This window comes from Larimichthys crocea, chromosome XXIII (genome assembly GCF_000972845.2).
Source record: "Larimichthys crocea isolate SSNF chromosome XXIII, L_crocea_2.0, whole genome shotgun sequence".
Classification (NCBI taxonomy): domain Eukaryota; kingdom Metazoa; phylum Chordata; class Actinopteri; family Sciaenidae; genus Larimichthys; species Larimichthys crocea.
Window position 1 is genome coordinate 18,994,327 of NC_040033.1, and position 16,198 is coordinate 19,010,524.

At 44.3% G+C, this 16,198-nt stretch overlaps 1 protein-coding gene and 1 long non-coding RNA gene across 2 annotated transcripts in view; one reads left to right on the forward strand and one right to left on the reverse strand.

Annotated features, from left to right (window-relative positions):
- The first annotated feature begins 191 nt into the window (after positions 1–191).
- Positions 192–1,370, forward strand: LOC113744471 (uncharacterized). Its single transcript, XR_003461562.1, has 2 exons — positions 192–370; positions 635–1,370. It is a non-coding gene; the product is annotated as an uncharacterized LOC113744471 (long non-coding RNA).
- The window catches only part of LOC104937534 (melanoma receptor tyrosine-protein kinase), a 30,505-nt gene continuing 15,267 nt past the window's right edge, over positions 961–16,198 (reverse strand). Inside the window, exons 2-27 of the mRNA XM_010753774.3 lie at positions 15,535–15,686; positions 14,734–14,941; positions 13,033–13,167; positions 12,885–12,953; positions 12,337–12,455; positions 11,725–11,866; positions 11,451–11,564; positions 11,236–11,362; positions 10,854–10,927; positions 10,677–10,767; positions 9,875–10,074; positions 9,655–9,787; positions 9,246–9,336; positions 8,841–8,998; positions 8,590–8,622; positions 7,524–7,668; positions 7,312–7,434; positions 7,137–7,235; positions 6,811–6,996; positions 5,522–5,677; positions 5,294–5,369; positions 4,625–4,771; positions 4,040–4,137; positions 3,267–3,410; positions 3,082–3,175; positions 961–2,944 (exon numbers count right to left, since the gene is read on the reverse strand). Coding sequence (XP_010752076.3) covers positions 2,586–2,944; positions 3,082–3,175; positions 3,267–3,410; positions 4,040–4,137; positions 4,625–4,771; positions 5,294–5,369; positions 5,522–5,677; positions 6,811–6,996; positions 7,137–7,235; positions 7,312–7,434; positions 7,524–7,668; positions 8,590–8,622; positions 8,841–8,998; positions 9,246–9,336; positions 9,655–9,787; positions 9,875–10,074; positions 10,677–10,767; positions 10,854–10,927; positions 11,236–11,362; positions 11,451–11,564; positions 11,725–11,866; positions 12,337–12,455; positions 12,885–12,953; positions 13,033–13,167; positions 14,734–14,941; positions 15,535–15,686 — 3,473 coding nt within the window. The 3' untranslated portion in view covers positions 961–2,585. The remainder of the gene's footprint in view (positions 2,945–3,081; positions 3,176–3,266; positions 3,411–4,039; positions 4,138–4,624; positions 4,772–5,293; positions 5,370–5,521; positions 5,678–6,810; positions 6,997–7,136; positions 7,236–7,311; positions 7,435–7,523; positions 7,669–8,589; positions 8,623–8,840; positions 8,999–9,245; positions 9,337–9,654; positions 9,788–9,874; positions 10,075–10,676; positions 10,768–10,853; positions 10,928–11,235; positions 11,363–11,450; positions 11,565–11,724; positions 11,867–12,336; positions 12,456–12,884; positions 12,954–13,032; positions 13,168–14,733; positions 14,942–15,534; positions 15,687–16,198) is intronic.

Here is a 16,198-nt window from a genome sequence, read left to right on the forward strand (position 1 = left end):
TTTATATTTTTATATTTTTATATTTTTATCTTTGTTATTGTCCTTCTTATATCTTACAGCGGGGCAACCCCGCCTGTTACTGCCGCGTTGGTGTGGGTACTGCACAGAGAAAAGAGGACTCCACTGTGGTAAGAGGTCCTCTTTCATATTATTATTATTATTATTATTATTATTATTCATTATTTCTTTAATGTTCCAGATGTTTATACTCACTGTGACCTATGCTGACAGTTTGGAGCCATAACTGTGACTTATTAGACGGTGAAATGATGTTAGAGACTTAATGTTAATGTTGCTGAACTAGTTTAAATATTTCCCCTCGTGTCAGGTGTTGTTATCCCGAGACTGTGCTGCTGTATGCTGTGTTCAGGTAACTTTATGTAACTTTGCATGATGTTTTTGTAAACAAGTGTGTGAGCAGCCTTTTTCATTGTTCAGATAAATGGCTCACAGTTGTTATCTATCTCTGGATTTAATGTTAATGAGCTACTTGTGATTTTTATACTTACCTCCAGGTAAGTCCATGTCACATAATGGTTATGTGGGGATTTTTTTATTTATGATTTATGGAATAGCAATATACACTGTACGATCACACTAGGATGTAATTTTTATTTTTATTTTATGTGAACAGGTTTCGGTATTTTATTTTACTGTTAAATGAGGCACAGAGAAAAGAGGACTCCACTGTGGTGTTGTTATCCCGAGACTGTGATGCCATAATCCACCTGGTCGCGTCTGTGGTCTGTAGAAGCAACAGTAGTGTGGAGCTGCATCTCACAGATAGCTGTGACCCATCACATAGAAATGCACCCAATAGATTTTGGGACATGTTGTCTTGAAGCATTAAACGCAGGGACAGAAAGCCTAACATGCCAATACTAATGTCACATCGTTTGGATTTGTCCCCAGTCCTTTACATAGAAATCAGTCCACAGCTGTTATGGGCAACAAAGGAAGTCATAGAAGAGCTCATTTATTAAATTACATTACAACACGTTCACCAATTAGCAAGAAAAAGTGATTAAAACACAGAAGTTATGAGAAAAAATCAGTGATCAGCTGAGAAAATGCTTTTAATTTAATCTCAACACAAAGAACGTCTTCATCAGACCAGAGGCTCCCTCGTCCTTAAATATGTGTCCACCATCAGCAGTGACAAACGGTGACAAGCAGTAATAATTCATAGTCTGTGTGCAGAAACAGTAAATCAGAGTTTGGCTCATTCTTGTCAAGTAAAAGGAGGATAAAAAAAAAAAAACTCAAAGTCTGTACACGTGTAAAACAAAACTTAACTTTGTGTGTTTCAAGTTTTTAATCTTTACACCATGATCAGCCTCTGATCAGCGATGCAAACTTTCCTTCTGCAGCTGAAGGAAAAATAAAACAATGTTGTGAACATAAATGTTTTGTGTTTTAAGTTCAACAGTGGAAATACACGAGGATGCAAATATTAAATATTACTGAAAGCTGAAACTGGGCAGCGATTTCACAAAATAACGCGACGTGTCGTTATGAAACAAAAATCTGCCTAGAATGGAAAAATTTAGAGGATACATGATAAGACTACTTTAAGTTCTCATATTTAGCATAACATTCTATCTAAAGAAAAATCTATCTATCTATCTATCTATCTATCTATCTATCTATCTATCTATCTATCTATCTATCTACACACATAACATGTAATAAAAGTGTGCACATGTACGCAGATCTAAGTGTTTGTAAATGTAAAACACAGCTGTAATAATATTAAATATTATTAAACATCCTTATGTCTGATTATTAATACATTTATTGCTATAAATACCAAATAGGGAGACTTAAAGTTTTGCACTTATATTTGACCACCAGTTGTGGGCGCCAATGTGCTCACTGGTACCTGATGGAGCTGCAGATCCATCATGTGGACTCAGGTGCTCCTTCCTGTTGTAGCTTTTATTATCACGACTACATGAAGAGAAACAGATCATGTCACTTCCTGCCCTCACATTCACAAAAGTCTGATTTCAAGGAGACGTTTCTTCTTTGGTGATTCCTGTACAATTTAAATCTCTGCACGTCCCCAAATGTCAGTTTGTTTGTTGAAGTCCAGATTTTATTTCCAATTTTTTTTTGTATCGGCGAGCAAACACATGCAAATGTTGACAAGAGAAGGATGCAAAGGAAAGATGAAGAGGATGAATGAACGTTTGTGTTTTTGCAGAGAGACTGAGATCTATCTATGTGTTTAGATAGATGTAACTGAAGAGTGTTCAGTTCTAGCAGTCTATTTTCATCGATTCCTACTTTTTAAGATGTCAAAGTTAATGAAGCCCTTAAAAAGTTCAACAGAACATCTGGTTTGTGAGTTTGAATCCATGGAACAGGTCCGGTCCTCCTGCTGTCTGAGTGCCACTGAGCAAATCTCAGTGTACATAATCCAGTGTAGCAGACGACGCTGCAGCTCAGTCAGCATTTCCTGGACGAATGTACAATAAAAACAGTTTCATTAAATAATGTCACAGCCTAAATCAAAGTAGGCGACATTTAGTTCGCACAGAAGCTCTCGGCTTCAGTTTGAAGCGTCTGAATGTTGCTGCCCCCTAGCGAACGGGAGCATGCAGTGCAGCGCCCACACCCAGGTACTCCAGGTTCTCCGCCGCCGGGAGGAACAGGCCATTCCCTGTTACCCTGTCAGAGGTCATGTTGGTGGGCTCAGCCCGCGGCAGGAAGTTGGCCTGGTAGTCCGGGTTGTCGAGGCTGTCGCTGACGGGCAGAGGGAGCGAGCTTTGAGCTGTGTTCAGGTATTCAGGTCCCACAGGAGCAAAAGGCTTTATATCCTCCAGTGGGGAGGGGAGTGAGGCAGCACCCCAGCCCAGACTCAGGTCCTCGTAGTTGGGATTCAACACCTCGGACAACCTGCTGCCCCGGCTGGTTTCACTCAAACTCTGGTTCATGTATTCTGAAATAAGAAATGATTCATTTATTTACGTACAGAGCATTTCGTGTTAAATCCTGTTGGCAACTACTCTAAACATTTAATGAATGCTTGTTTCCTGTGAGATCCTTTTAAGGACATCAATCCACACAGATGCGTACCATGGCCGGTGAACTCTTCTTTGTCCAGCGAGTTGTGAGTCGGATCAGTGATGTAACGCAGAGCGATGCTGTTCTCTCTGACTGGACGACCATTCTGGGATGAAGAAGTAAAAAAAGAAACTGTATTTGTACAGACTGCAGACACGTGACCATCACCGGTCATACACAGCTACGTGTTTGTATACCGTGGCGTTGCAGGGACGGTTGTCATGGTTACCCATCCCTTTGTAAGGCAGCAGGTATTCCTCAGCGTCAACCACGTCCTCCATGTCGTCTGAGCTCAGCAGGCGGGAGTAAAACCTGCTGTCTGTCGGACTGGGGAGGTCGCCCTGAGGGAGGAGGCAGACCGGATCAGATCATGTGGAGGGAAAAGTATCCGGTGTCTGATGCATTCAGTGAATGGATTATAATTTTATTTAATAATAAAGAACTACACACTTCATGAGTCTCACAGCACCAGCCTGCTCTGTCTGACACCACATAATAATTATTCTTTCACAGCTTGTTATCTTTAAAGCAGGAAGGGGAACAACATCAGCGGATGATGCATGGATCAGCTGAACGAAGAGCAAGTTGTTCTTCACCCACACACACTTGGACTACTCCAAAGATGTCACTCAATCGTGTCAGCCTGGGTATAAATACAGGAAGTGCTGCAGCACCTCCTCCTTTTGTCTCTGGCCACATGGTGAGTAACAACAGAAACGCTCATTTAACTGACTGAAACCTGAATTAACCAATGAACTGTAACTAAATCTAACAAGAAGTGTTTTTATTTTAACCAAAACTAAACTGCAAAATCTAACCAAATCAAACCCGGACAGTCTGTATCTGTAAAATGATGATTGAACGCTGAATAAAACAAAGGACAGACACTTTGCTGTTAATACTTGTTCTGCTGTAGTATAGAAGAAAAGTCTTTAGTCTCTCTCTCTGTCACAGGCAGACATACTCGTACCTGTATGACCAGGTATCTGGATGGATCTCTGGCCATTTTTGAGAACTCTGCTATCAGCTCTCTGAACCTGGGACGACTGGACGGGTCAATCATCCAACCTGGAGGTTAGAGGGAGACGGTGAGAGGAAAACAGCTGCAGCCACATGTCACTCTGCAGACATGATGACCCCTGCTGAAGCTGTCAGACACAAAGATGCGCCAGCAACACGCATCTACTGCCCAATCTACTCCCATGGTAATTTGAGAAGAGAAACTTCCAAAAGGAGCCGGGAGCACCTGTGCTTTCTCTAACTCCCGAGGCCAAAGTTTAGACAATTTTAGCCTGAAAATCGGCAAAGAAATGGTCCACGAGACGAGGATGCTGATGGTCCTTTCGGCTTTTGGTTTGCGGCACACAGTAACGGATGTATTGTGAAGAAATGAGCAAATTTACCTGCAGAAGTAAATCAGCTTCAGCCTCAGCTGTACTCTGTGTTAGTTAGTAAATGAAAGCATCCTCAGCACCGGCCTAAACACGCACAGCTGCCGGCATGACTGCAGACTCTGCGTCCTTGTTACATCGTGTTGCGTGTCGTCAACTCTTACATTTGACCATGATCATGTAGACGTCGATGGTGCAGATGGGGGGCTGAGGCAGCCGGTCTCCTCTCTCCAGCACTGCGGCGATCTCACTGGCCGGGATGCTGTCATAGGGTTTGGAGCCGAACGTCATCAGCTCCCATACAGTCACACCTGCAGACAACGGATGAAACCGTCCAAAGAAAGACAACTGTCAAAGATTTGTTCTACTAAAAGTTGTTTAATGAAACAAAATGTGCTGATCTCAGGCAGCTGATGTGAGGTTGTGTAAAACTTCATTGGTTTGGAGACAGCCGGACCTGAACAGTGCTGTATCAGAGCTGGAGAAAGTTCTAGCTGCGGCCGTGTTTGTTTGAATGAATGCTGACAGACTACATCCAATGAATCAGACTAGTTTGGAACAAAACAGGAACAAAACTTAAACATCTAGGTTGACTTTAAAGTCACACAGCCAGACAGTGGCTCAGTTCTGATCAGTGAAAAACTGGAAAATAAAAAGAAGTTGATGTTGCTGGGTCTTATCTAGACATCGAGATGTGTAGAAAGTAAAAGACTTCTTGATTTCTGACGAGGAATACATCGACAAGTTTCCAGAGCAGGACTGACTCCAGGTTTTCTTAAATCAAACGTGGTCTCTGGGCCCTGTGCAGGCTGGAGAGCCGGGGGTTGACTCACCGTAGCTCCAGACATCACTCTGATGTGTGTACGTCCACTGGAGGATCGACTCCAACGCCATCCACTTAATGGGAACCTACAGAGAGCAGAGAGGCAGGGGGACACTGCTAGCCCTGTAACCTTCAAACCAGTATATAATAATACTTTAGCATTAATGACTCATGTCAGTCGTTGCTGTTCAGGTGGATTTTTGGTGCTAACGAGTCACATTTGGAAGAACAAACACACCTTTCCTCCATCAGCGTGGTATTCCTTCTCGTCAGCCGTCAGCAGCTTGGCCAGGCCAAAGTCCGTGATCTTGACGTGGTTCGGAGTTTTCACCAGGACGTTCCTCGCCGCCAGGTCTCGATGTACCAGGTGACGCTCCTCCAGGTAGTTCATCCCCTGCACACACAAACACACAAACACACACAGGTCTCAGTGGACGGACATTAGTCGTGTGAGTTTTCTGGTTTTCCCTCTGATGTCCTCCGGCTGCTCCGCCTCAACTCTCTGTGATTTACAGAGTTTATGATGGACAGTGAAGTAAACTGCTGACAGCTGTAGCTGCTGTTAGCTCAGTTCGTCAGCTTGGCGGTGAGCTCAGAGCGACGGAGCTCACCGCCAAGCTGACGAACTGAGTGTTTGTACCAACAGGCGTTATGGACGACCAGGAAGAAGAAGAGGAGGTAACCAGGCTCAGCAGCCTCTATGGACATGATGGCAGAGGAGAAGAGAGTGAAGAGGACGCTGACGGAGGAAGCTAAGAAGAGAAAAGGAGGAGTGAGCCGAGCAAGAAGCCGCCGGACAAGAGTAAATGTGGGACTGACTTTTAGTGGTTGGTGAGAGCTTGGTGAAATAAAAGGCTGAAAGACAGACGCCGAGCTGGGCTGACTGCTGCTGGACTAGGCAGTGACATCAGCTGCTGCTGGGGACCTGGATGATGATTGGCTGTCAGCAAAGTTGTTGACTCGACTAGTTTTTGATCAGAAGTAATGTAACCAGAAGAAATACTTAAGTATTTGAACATAGTTACACAGTGGGCTGCTAAATCACAAAATTACAAATTTGTTTGTTGCTTTGAGGAAAAAGAATAAATGACTATGTGGAGATAATAAGAGCACACTGTCAGCCAGTTTTGGAAAATTACAGAACTTGTCGAACACAGACCCCCCTAATCGTGAAAATGGTGTGATGGGGAGTTTCTGAAGCTCACAGAGGAAACTTAATGCTGCAGAACAACAGAAAGGTTTTACACTGAGCTCATGACCTTGTTCTTTGTGATTTTCCCAGCACTTTAAGATCCAAATAAGACTTAAAACAGAAACTAGATTAACACTGCCTAATCACACACACGCACTGCTTCTTGCAGACTTTAGGCTAATAGGCCTCAGCAGGCTTAAGCTGCAGACAGAGCTGATGCCTCAGGCACCGTGAAGTGAGACATGAACTCACGAGCAGGCTGGGAAGGTTGCTGGTTTACAGAATCTACTAACTGATTATTTACAGTCAGACTCTGGGACAGAACCGGTTCATACCTTGGCGATCTGAACACACCAGTTCAGCAGCCACTGAGCCCCAACGTGGTCCCTGTGGTGTCGAACGTAGTCCAGCAGGCAGCCGTACTGCATCAGCTGAGTCACGAGCTGGACCGACGACGTCAGGCAGATCCCCAGCAGACGACACACATGAGGGTGATCCACGCTCGCCATCACATACGCCTCCTACACACACACACCAATACATGCGTGAGTGTTGAAACGTGTCCAATAAAAGAGGCCACAAACAACAAAAGAAGAAGAAACAGTAACAACAAGCTGAAAGAGATGAAGGAGACGAGAGAAGATGAGTCAAAGACTCTTACATCCAAGATTTCTTTGTTGGCTTTAGGTGATGTGGCCTCTCGGAGAACTTTGATGGCCACTGGGATCCTCACGTTCTCTCCTTCAGGGATCCACAGACCCTAATAACATCCATCATGTTCAATACAGTGCTGCAGTAAGTGAAGTGATATTTTTGCAAGTATCAAACATTCTTACCTTGAAGACGGTCCCGAAGGCTCCGGAGCCGAGAACCCGGATCTTCTTGAACTCCGTCTCCTTCAGGATCCTCAGCAGCGCCTGGTTAGGAGCTTCGCCGCTCGGAGTCAGCGGCTCCACCAGCTCCAGCGCACAAAAGTGAGGAAAACACGACACTTAACAAAAACTGCCTTGTCTTCGTTATTGGAAAATAATTTCACTCCTTCTCCCACCTCTCTCTCCTGCAGCAGGCGCCGCAGGGTCCGCTTCTTTCTGATTCGCCGTCGCCGCAGCAACACAAAGATGACCAGTGACACGATGACGGTGATCAAGAGCCCGCCAACTACGCCCGCCGCCAACGTGGAGTGGGTGGTAGCTCTATGAGGATGTAAACAATGCAGGAAAGTTTGTTTGAAATGATCCCGAGGCACACGAGTATAATTTCTCATAGACTAGAATTGATCATTTATCCATTAAATTAAAGCACATTAAGTTTAAATATATTCAGTTTTGGCACAATATGGTAGAAAACAAATGGACTTACAATTCCCATTGACTCCCATTCTTTGTATTCATGGGAAGACCGACATCATTTTCAAATTTATCCTCATTGACCCCCATTTTCCATTTAATATGCAAAGGTGGAATTCCAGCCTGTTCTCATTCTCAGTGCGTCAAAAACCAACGTTCTGTCAGACCTCTTGCCATTTCATACAAACGCACATCTGTATAAGCAGAAGTTCATCTGATTTCAATGGAACCCATCAGTGTCAGGTGACAAAGCCTAAAGAGTGTCTCCCTCTCTTTGCACTACAAACACAGGACCAGGATCCATTCGTGTCCCAGGTGGAACCAAAGATCTGCGTCAACTTGCTTTAAATTTCAAGTTTTATTATGTAACGTACGTGACTTGTTGCCGTGGTAATGGTAGACACAACTTGCATCACCTAACGTGTTTATCATGATAAAGTACTTGTGTTGTCCGTATCACAACGTTTACCACGCATTAAAAAGGCGTGTTGGAAATTTCTGTGGACTCATTCAGTGTTGGCATGTTTTCAGTTTTAGCATTTCCGTTGGCTCCCATTAAAATGTAGCATGCTGAAATAGAAGTTACTGCCCTTCAACTGCTATGACACAGTATAATTAAGTTACCTTAGCATGTTTAGAACTAACTCCAACAACCTAAAGTGAGATGAGCTAACAAACATGCAGGCTGTTCACAGAAACAATCTGCGACAGGCTGCTTCTCTGTTCATGTTGAGTTTTAGTGAATAAAAGCCAAAGTTGTAGTTTTACCCAGTGCATCCAGACAGTCCAGGACCGGAACACCTGCAGACACAGAGACACAAAGCACCTTTAAGTTCATGAGTCACTTTTCTTCATGACGAAGCAGCAACATGTGTCTGTTTTTATAGATATTTCCGTCTGTTCATTGTGTTTTTTTGTTTTGGCCTCTTCTACTTTTGTTTTTCTATCTTGCTGCTGTTACAAGTGAATTTCCCCGTGGTGGGATGAATAAAGTATCTATCTAATCTAATGTGTCTCACCCCTGGGTGCAGTTCTGGTGGCAGGACTGGCATTGGCCTGTCCCGTTGGGGTATTTCCAGATCAGTGTATCTCCATCTCCCAGCACACCATGGGGGCAGCGTGGCACACAATGGGGGCCGTCTTTGAAATTGGCACACTGGGAACACTGGTCTGGACCCTGCAGGTGAGGACAGAGGAGAGACTCAAAAAGAATTTATATAAAATATCCTACGAAATATGTTTTCATTATTTTACGTTTGTATTTGTTCACAGTATTTTTCAGCTGAGGAAGACCATGCAGAAGACATGAGGGGGGTTGAAAGTTCAGCGAAGCTAAGTGCACCATTGAGCTTAGTTTAAATAGATTTTATCTTTATGGGCAGATTGATATGGGAAGCAGCAGCAGCAGCAGCGAGTGGACTGACCGGGCCGAGGCAGGTCGGTATCCCGGTCTTCGGTTGACACTCTGGGTGACACTCGACACAGCTGCTGTTCATCTCGACCTCTCTGGGCTCACTGCAAAAAAAACACACAAACGTTTAAGATGTAATTATGTTTATGATCAGTACGAGCAGTATGTCGAGATGAGAGCAGACTCTAAACCAATCAAACAACCAAGAGAAGAGAAACTACTCGAACTTGTTGTGATCTATCTTGTGATTCGTTGTGAATTAAGATTATTCCAGTGGTAATTCAGCCGAGTGTGGATGAGCTTTTTAATCCTCACACACAAAGTATGCATGCAAGTATGTCAAGAATGTCACTCACATTATAAGTATAAAGTACGTACTACTTGAAATTTGAATAACAATAAGTTATAAAGCTCTGTCTCACCCCTGCAGCAGGTTGCAGAGCGACACACAGCGCCCTCTGCGGTCGAAATGCCGACAGGAGACGCACATGGTGGGACCTGGACCCCAGCAGCCCTCATCTGTGCACTCTGTGTCACAGGTTCGATTTTGTTGTTCTGTGTAAGGTAGACGAGAAGATTTTCTTCATTAACTTCACTTAACATCATTATGTTAGAAACCCGTCAACACATCCAGAAACTCACTGCAGACATCAGGAGGGGCGTTGTTGCGTAAGATGATGGCCTGGTCACTGGATCTGAAGAGGCGGGTCCACTGGTCGGGCCGGGTGTAGCAGAGCTGAGAGTTGTCCTTCATCATCACCCGCCCAGCACTCACTTCCTTCAGGGAGCGCAGTCCAAGCCAGCGGAGGTTTTTCGCCCCAACCACTGCCAAACTGTGATGGCTGGAGAGGAGAATAAACCATGAACCACAGCGGGCCCATAGAGACTAAGAGCCCCATTAAATTTCTTTAATGATCATAATTCATGATGCTGTTAGACCGCCTCGTTAATTAGTTTATTTTATCTTCACGCAGAGAAAATGTTTTTGAAAGACTACAGGTCGACTAATCTGGACTGGAGAGGAATATTTGGTTAGATAAAAACATTTTGCAAACGATTACATCAATCTTACAACGCTGCAGACTTACTGAAAATGTTTGGATCACGTCCCTGACATGGCGCTACAAGCTTAAAAATACATGTGAAGTTCACGGACGGAATGATGTTTACAGCAGATATCTGAGTCACCACAAGACTGTGCTAACAAGGCAGTTTTAGTGTTTGTATGTGCAGCATTTATTTGGTTCAGTTTAGTGAAACCATCTCCTGCAGGTCATTACTAAGCCACAGATACAGAGACACATGCTGTTGTATAATCACAATATTACACTTAAAGCACACCCTCTCATGTGATATTACTTAAACCAATGATTTAGAAATATTATTCATTACAAACATCATCATAAATGTCGATACGTTTTTCTAACAATATGTTCAGACTCACACGCGCGTTGTTCTTCCTCTGATGATCTCCAGGTTCTCAAACACTGACAGCGAGGTCAGATTCTCCGGCCAGGACTGGATCAGCAGGAAACCTGGAGGACACACACACACACACTGACTTTACCGACTGTTCGATGAGTTTCAATAGCCTTAATTCATCAGAGCACGATGGACATACCTGTGATTTCCTTTACTGTCCTGAAGTACTCCAGTTTAGCCGGGTCCATGGGTGGGATTTTATAGTGTGCGTCCCTGTAAGAGCAAGAAACCCTTAGTGTTGTTGTCATAGTTCACAGTACTTGTTCTTTTTCTTTACTGTAGCTCTGTGCATTAAAAATAATGTTTCGGACATCGAGCTGGAGCAAGTGCAGGTGAAGTCAGGTAGACCTACTCTGGACGTTTGTGGTAAACCTAAATGAGTCGAAGAACTCAGTAAATATTAAGCCCGACTTGAAGAGCTCAGAGAGAACGGTTCACAGAGATCTCTGTGGTTTATCTAAAGTAACACCATAAAATGTGGCCGCTGGCATTTAAGGGTTAGCCAGTGAAGAGCATCTCACCCAGTAAAGGAGGTTTGAAGGAGGGAGACGTCTCCGTTGATCTTGGTGCAGTTCCTGAAGGATTCGATGTTGGAGGCGTTGATGGCCATGGTCTTGGTGAGTGTACCCACACCGATTCCGTCGCAGGCTGGAGGAAGGGAAAGACTCTGTCAGGGTATTTGTTTAGTATTCAGGTCTCTCTCTCTCTCTGTCTTCCTCTTTCTAGGTCTCTCTACCTTTAGGACAGGGTCCGTCGCAGTCTTTGCAGCGTTGGACTCCGTTTTCCTCCACCTCGTATGTTCCAGGGCTGCAGGTGCGTACACATGATCCACCGGTCACCACGTAATTATCTACAAACAAAAACGAACTCAGAGATCCAAGCGTGCTGTACTGTGGCTGTAATAAACTCTGCAGCCTGTAGGAGGCACTAGGAGGACTTGATGTGATTGTTTGAATAATCATTTTTCGAATGAATTAGTGGGTCGATATCAATAAAACAGAAGTCCATACGTGGGCAGGCTTTGAGGCAGGTCGCTCCGAAGGTGAACTTGCCGTTGGGGTTATTAACCACCTGGTGGGTTTTGGGGTCGTAGATCGTCAGAGCAGGACAGTCGTCTTTGCAGGTTCCGTCATCGTTAAAGGCTTTGCAGGCCTAGAGGGAGAAGAGTTTGAGACAGAAACAAAGACACGGTCTTTATTGTGTTTAACTAACTTTATTATTAGAAATACTTTGGTCTGAACTTGATGCAAATGTTTTGGTGACTGAACATGTTACGGGGCTTGCCCATCTTGACTTGCTTTGACTGCAACCTTGCAAGGCTGGCACAAGATCACATGAGAATCCATCTCGCCATGCTTCAAGCTCTGCTTTGGGGCCTGACCTATGAGGAACCTTTGGAAGTTTTCTTACTTCACAAAGCTGCAGACGTGGTTTAACATTTGGTGTGCTTGAAAACTAGCATCAGTTATATCAGAAATGTATTTCTTCATTGACGGAAGTCTCAGGATGCCGGGAACGAAAGGTTGTGTTCGGTTCCAGGTAACTAATACACCAGCAGTATTTCATCAAGATGATGTGGTTGTGTTGTGTAGTTGACTACACCAACATGCAACAACACTGACCAGGCAGTCGGTGGCTCGAGGTCCAGTGCAGCCAGCAGCACAGTGTTCATTGCAGCAGTCGATGGGTTTTGGACCCCGACACCTTCTGCTGCACTGCTCCGCACACTGCAACTTGGTGACTAGTAAAGACACAGAGAGAGTGCAACTCATTAACATAAATAATAAGCATGTGTACAAACCGACACGCAGCACGTTCTCACTCCAAACTCGTCAAACTGAGTCGATCCAGCCACTAGACTTTTAGCGAACACGTTGTTGGTCAGAAGCCACCACAGCCTTGGCTTATCCACACTAATTACCAGCTGAATGTAGAATTAACTTCTTTTAATCACCTTTCAGACTGGCATCACTTTGTATGTACTGACTGAGATCTCTGAGGCTCAAGGCCTTCTAGTGGTCCTGAAATCAAGTTTCAGTGTTTGCAGTCGTGGCTCCCACCATCTTAATGAACTCACCCGTTCCTTCATCACTTTGAGCTGTAATGTGTTTTTATCGCTTGGAAGGAAAATGAAGTGAAAGAGTCAAAAGGGAAAGAGGTGTGTGTTTACATCTTTGACAGTGATCTGCTCCTGCTGCCCAACACGACCCGTTAACACACTCCGGATGACACTTCTCACCTAGAAACACACACACACATTAATGTTCAGTAAAACTCAGCCTCGACTTGTGCGTGAACGTCATCGTTGTTCTACATACATTTACTTGAGACGTTGTCCATCTTGAAAAGCATGCTGGGATTGCTGTCTTTGTCAACGATATCCCACCAATGGATGGTCTCAGCGTTACACAGCAAGGGATTGTGGGACATTTTTACCCCTCCTTTCAGGATCTCTGCGAGGAGAAGATTGATGATGATACACAAGAATACCCCTCGCCTCACAATCAAAATAAAAACAAAGGTTCCCAATCCAACTGAAACGAGTGGCACTCCTGTCTGCTCTGTGTGTTTTCCAGCGATCGGTGGTCAGTCATGAGCTGGACTTTCTTAAAGTCGACAGTGTTTTGATTGTTGCCAGGAGCTGGAAAGCTAGTGCAGTAGACTAAAAAATGTCTTGAGCTCCAGCTTAGTTATCGTGTGTGTGAGGTTGAAGCTTTCATCAACACCCACAACTCCCCGTCCCTCAACTTTACAACAAATTCAGAACGTTGCACCACGTCTTACACTGGCTCCCCAGCTCAAAATCCAGTTCAGCTAGAGACAGTTTACACAGGAGGCTGGTTTATTCCTAATAAGATTATTTATTGTTGAAGCCCGCCCTGGTTCAAGAACCAGAGCTAGTTTGGTGAGCTACACTTTTCCTGTCCGGAGCCACGATTGAACCGTTCAATTGATGAGCAGTCGGCACGGTGCATGTCAGCCGATGCCATCAGTGTATGAATGTATCTGAATGGGTGAACGAGACACTGTATGTAGTGTAAAAGACTGGAAAGGTGCAATATAAGTACAGTCCATTCACCATTTACCTCCATTTCCTATCTTGGTGTTAAATTCTATGCTCATGCTACGTCATGTTGTGCTTTTGAGAGAGTAGGATATGTATTTAAATGACTTTATTTGGTTTTAAATATGTTTTATAGATTCCTCCATGTACCACTAGAGGGAGGCTGCAAACCACCATTGGTACACGTACCATACTTTGAGGAGTCGCACTTTAAAGGGACCTGAATCTGATGAATCATATTTTAAATATTATAAATATTTGTGGCTGAATTCAGGTTCCACTTAGTTAAATCCTAAAACTTTTGTTTTGTATATTTCTCTCACAGCTTCACAATGTATTGATACAAACTTTGTTGTTGTTGTTGTTTTGGTACAGTTAAAGAAATTTAAATAGATTTTAATAAACATACAGAATAAATTCAGAGGAGGAAGTGTGTGTTGAGATCTGTCAGTATTTCTTTTCTGCAACTAAACTGAATTAGGGTTAGGGTTCATTCTCGAAACCACAATTCAAGTTTCAACACGTCCTCCACCAGTTACAGCTTCAGATGCTACAGAGCAACAGACGCCAACACGGAGCTGACTTTAAGTCCAGTTAAGACTGCTGATTATCAGTCTGACAGCTTTCAGGATGCGTCCACGGCAGAAGCATCTACGACGTCATCGGACAAAGCTCGCGTGGGTGCGGTCTATCTTCTGTTGCCAGAGAACACTCTCGTGTTGACTGAAGATGTTTAATTGGTGTAACAACTCCACCCGCCCGGCCTGCTGCCAGCACAATGAGTGGCAACATCAATGACACTCCTCCTGAACACAATGAGCACTGAGGAGTGTGATACATCTAAATGAGAATATTCACATTCTTTTGACTTAAAGGCCTTTTTCATCTGCAGGGCTGCTTCCTCTTCCCTGCTGATTGACTGTGATGCTTTGTGTCAGTGACTTTTGTACTGTACCCGTCAGGCTGCTGAGCTGCAGCTGTTTCAGCCCGCTGGTGTAGTTGAGGGTTGCGGACGAGTGGTTTCTGTTGTAGTTCGACATCACCAGCAGAGCGTACTGGCTCTCGTAGAGGTTCTGACCTCGGATCAGCCTCAGGTTGATTAGTGGGACTTTTTCTGCATCGTTCATGGCGATCAGGACGTAGCCGCCGACTTCCTGGATGGACTGAACAAAGACAGATTGGTCAGGCATAAAGAGAGCTACGTATGTACAGTGTCAGTCATCTTAGGGAGGTCGAGGGAAGTCAGGCCCAGCTGACGTCAGGGCTGATTCCTGCTGTCGACCTATGGGAGCTGCAACATAACCTCCTGAGTCTGTTTTCTGCAGACTCAGCCAACTGAGTCACTATTAGCATTGAGTCATTACAAACACACTTTACACACACAGTTACATTATTGTTGCCTGGACATTCTGAACTCCTGGTGATGCAACGAAGGGCGCTCTGACCTGCTCAACAGCAACTTTGAGAAAAAGCCAAAGCGTCCTTGTTTGCTTATTTTTTGTCTTCCGAGTTCTTTTTTTTTGGTAACAGAGCTCTTCAAGGCAACACTGTTTGGCAGAGGACCATCAGAGCAAAGGTCCCTGCTCACATTTACAGCGCCACAGGAGGAAAATGTCACTCTGACTTCAGCATTCAGCAAGTTGATCAACCAGTAAACTGATGATTTTGGAAACGCTCAGGTACATTTGAGATGAAAAGACTCTGAGGGCACCAGGCTGCACTGAAGACCAAAACAGATCCAGCATTGGAGACTGACCTGGAGAAAGGACAGGTCCTGGTGCTCCAGGGTGTAGGTGATCTCCAGGTTCTCCAGGACCACAGAGCAGTTGGAGTACATCCTCACCATGTTGTCATAGTGAATCTCACGAGTCCCCAACAGGTTCAGCTGGTTATTCATTCCTTGACACACTGAGAGACAGACAGACATTACTGACATTACCGTGGTGTCCCAAAGCTCCCGTCCTATATTTCACTATAGCGTCCGGGAGCACGCCTTATTTTAAATCACATCATCACCATCAGTGAACAGAGGGATTCATTCGGCTCTCATTGCCCAGATGGAAGCTGATTCCTGGGGGACAGTTCGGGTCGACGTGACTTCAACAACAGACAAACTGGACAAGTTGTTTCCTGTAAAGGTCACATCTATTTACAACAGTTTGAGTCACATTCGTCTTTTCTTTCTGTGTTGGATCAAACGTTTGTTATCACATTAAAGAGGAAGTTGAGATTAGAGCTGTTTGTTGATTGAAATCTGAACCATCGACCATCAGGAGGCTTTGATTAAAGATTTGATATACAGTTGTTTGGAACAGGCGCTAATGAGATTGTTTTGCCCGGCTGAGGTCGTGTCTTTGCTTTAGATTGACGTTTATGAACAGATTATACATTTTCAGAATTTTGATTGTTCACTGATTGAT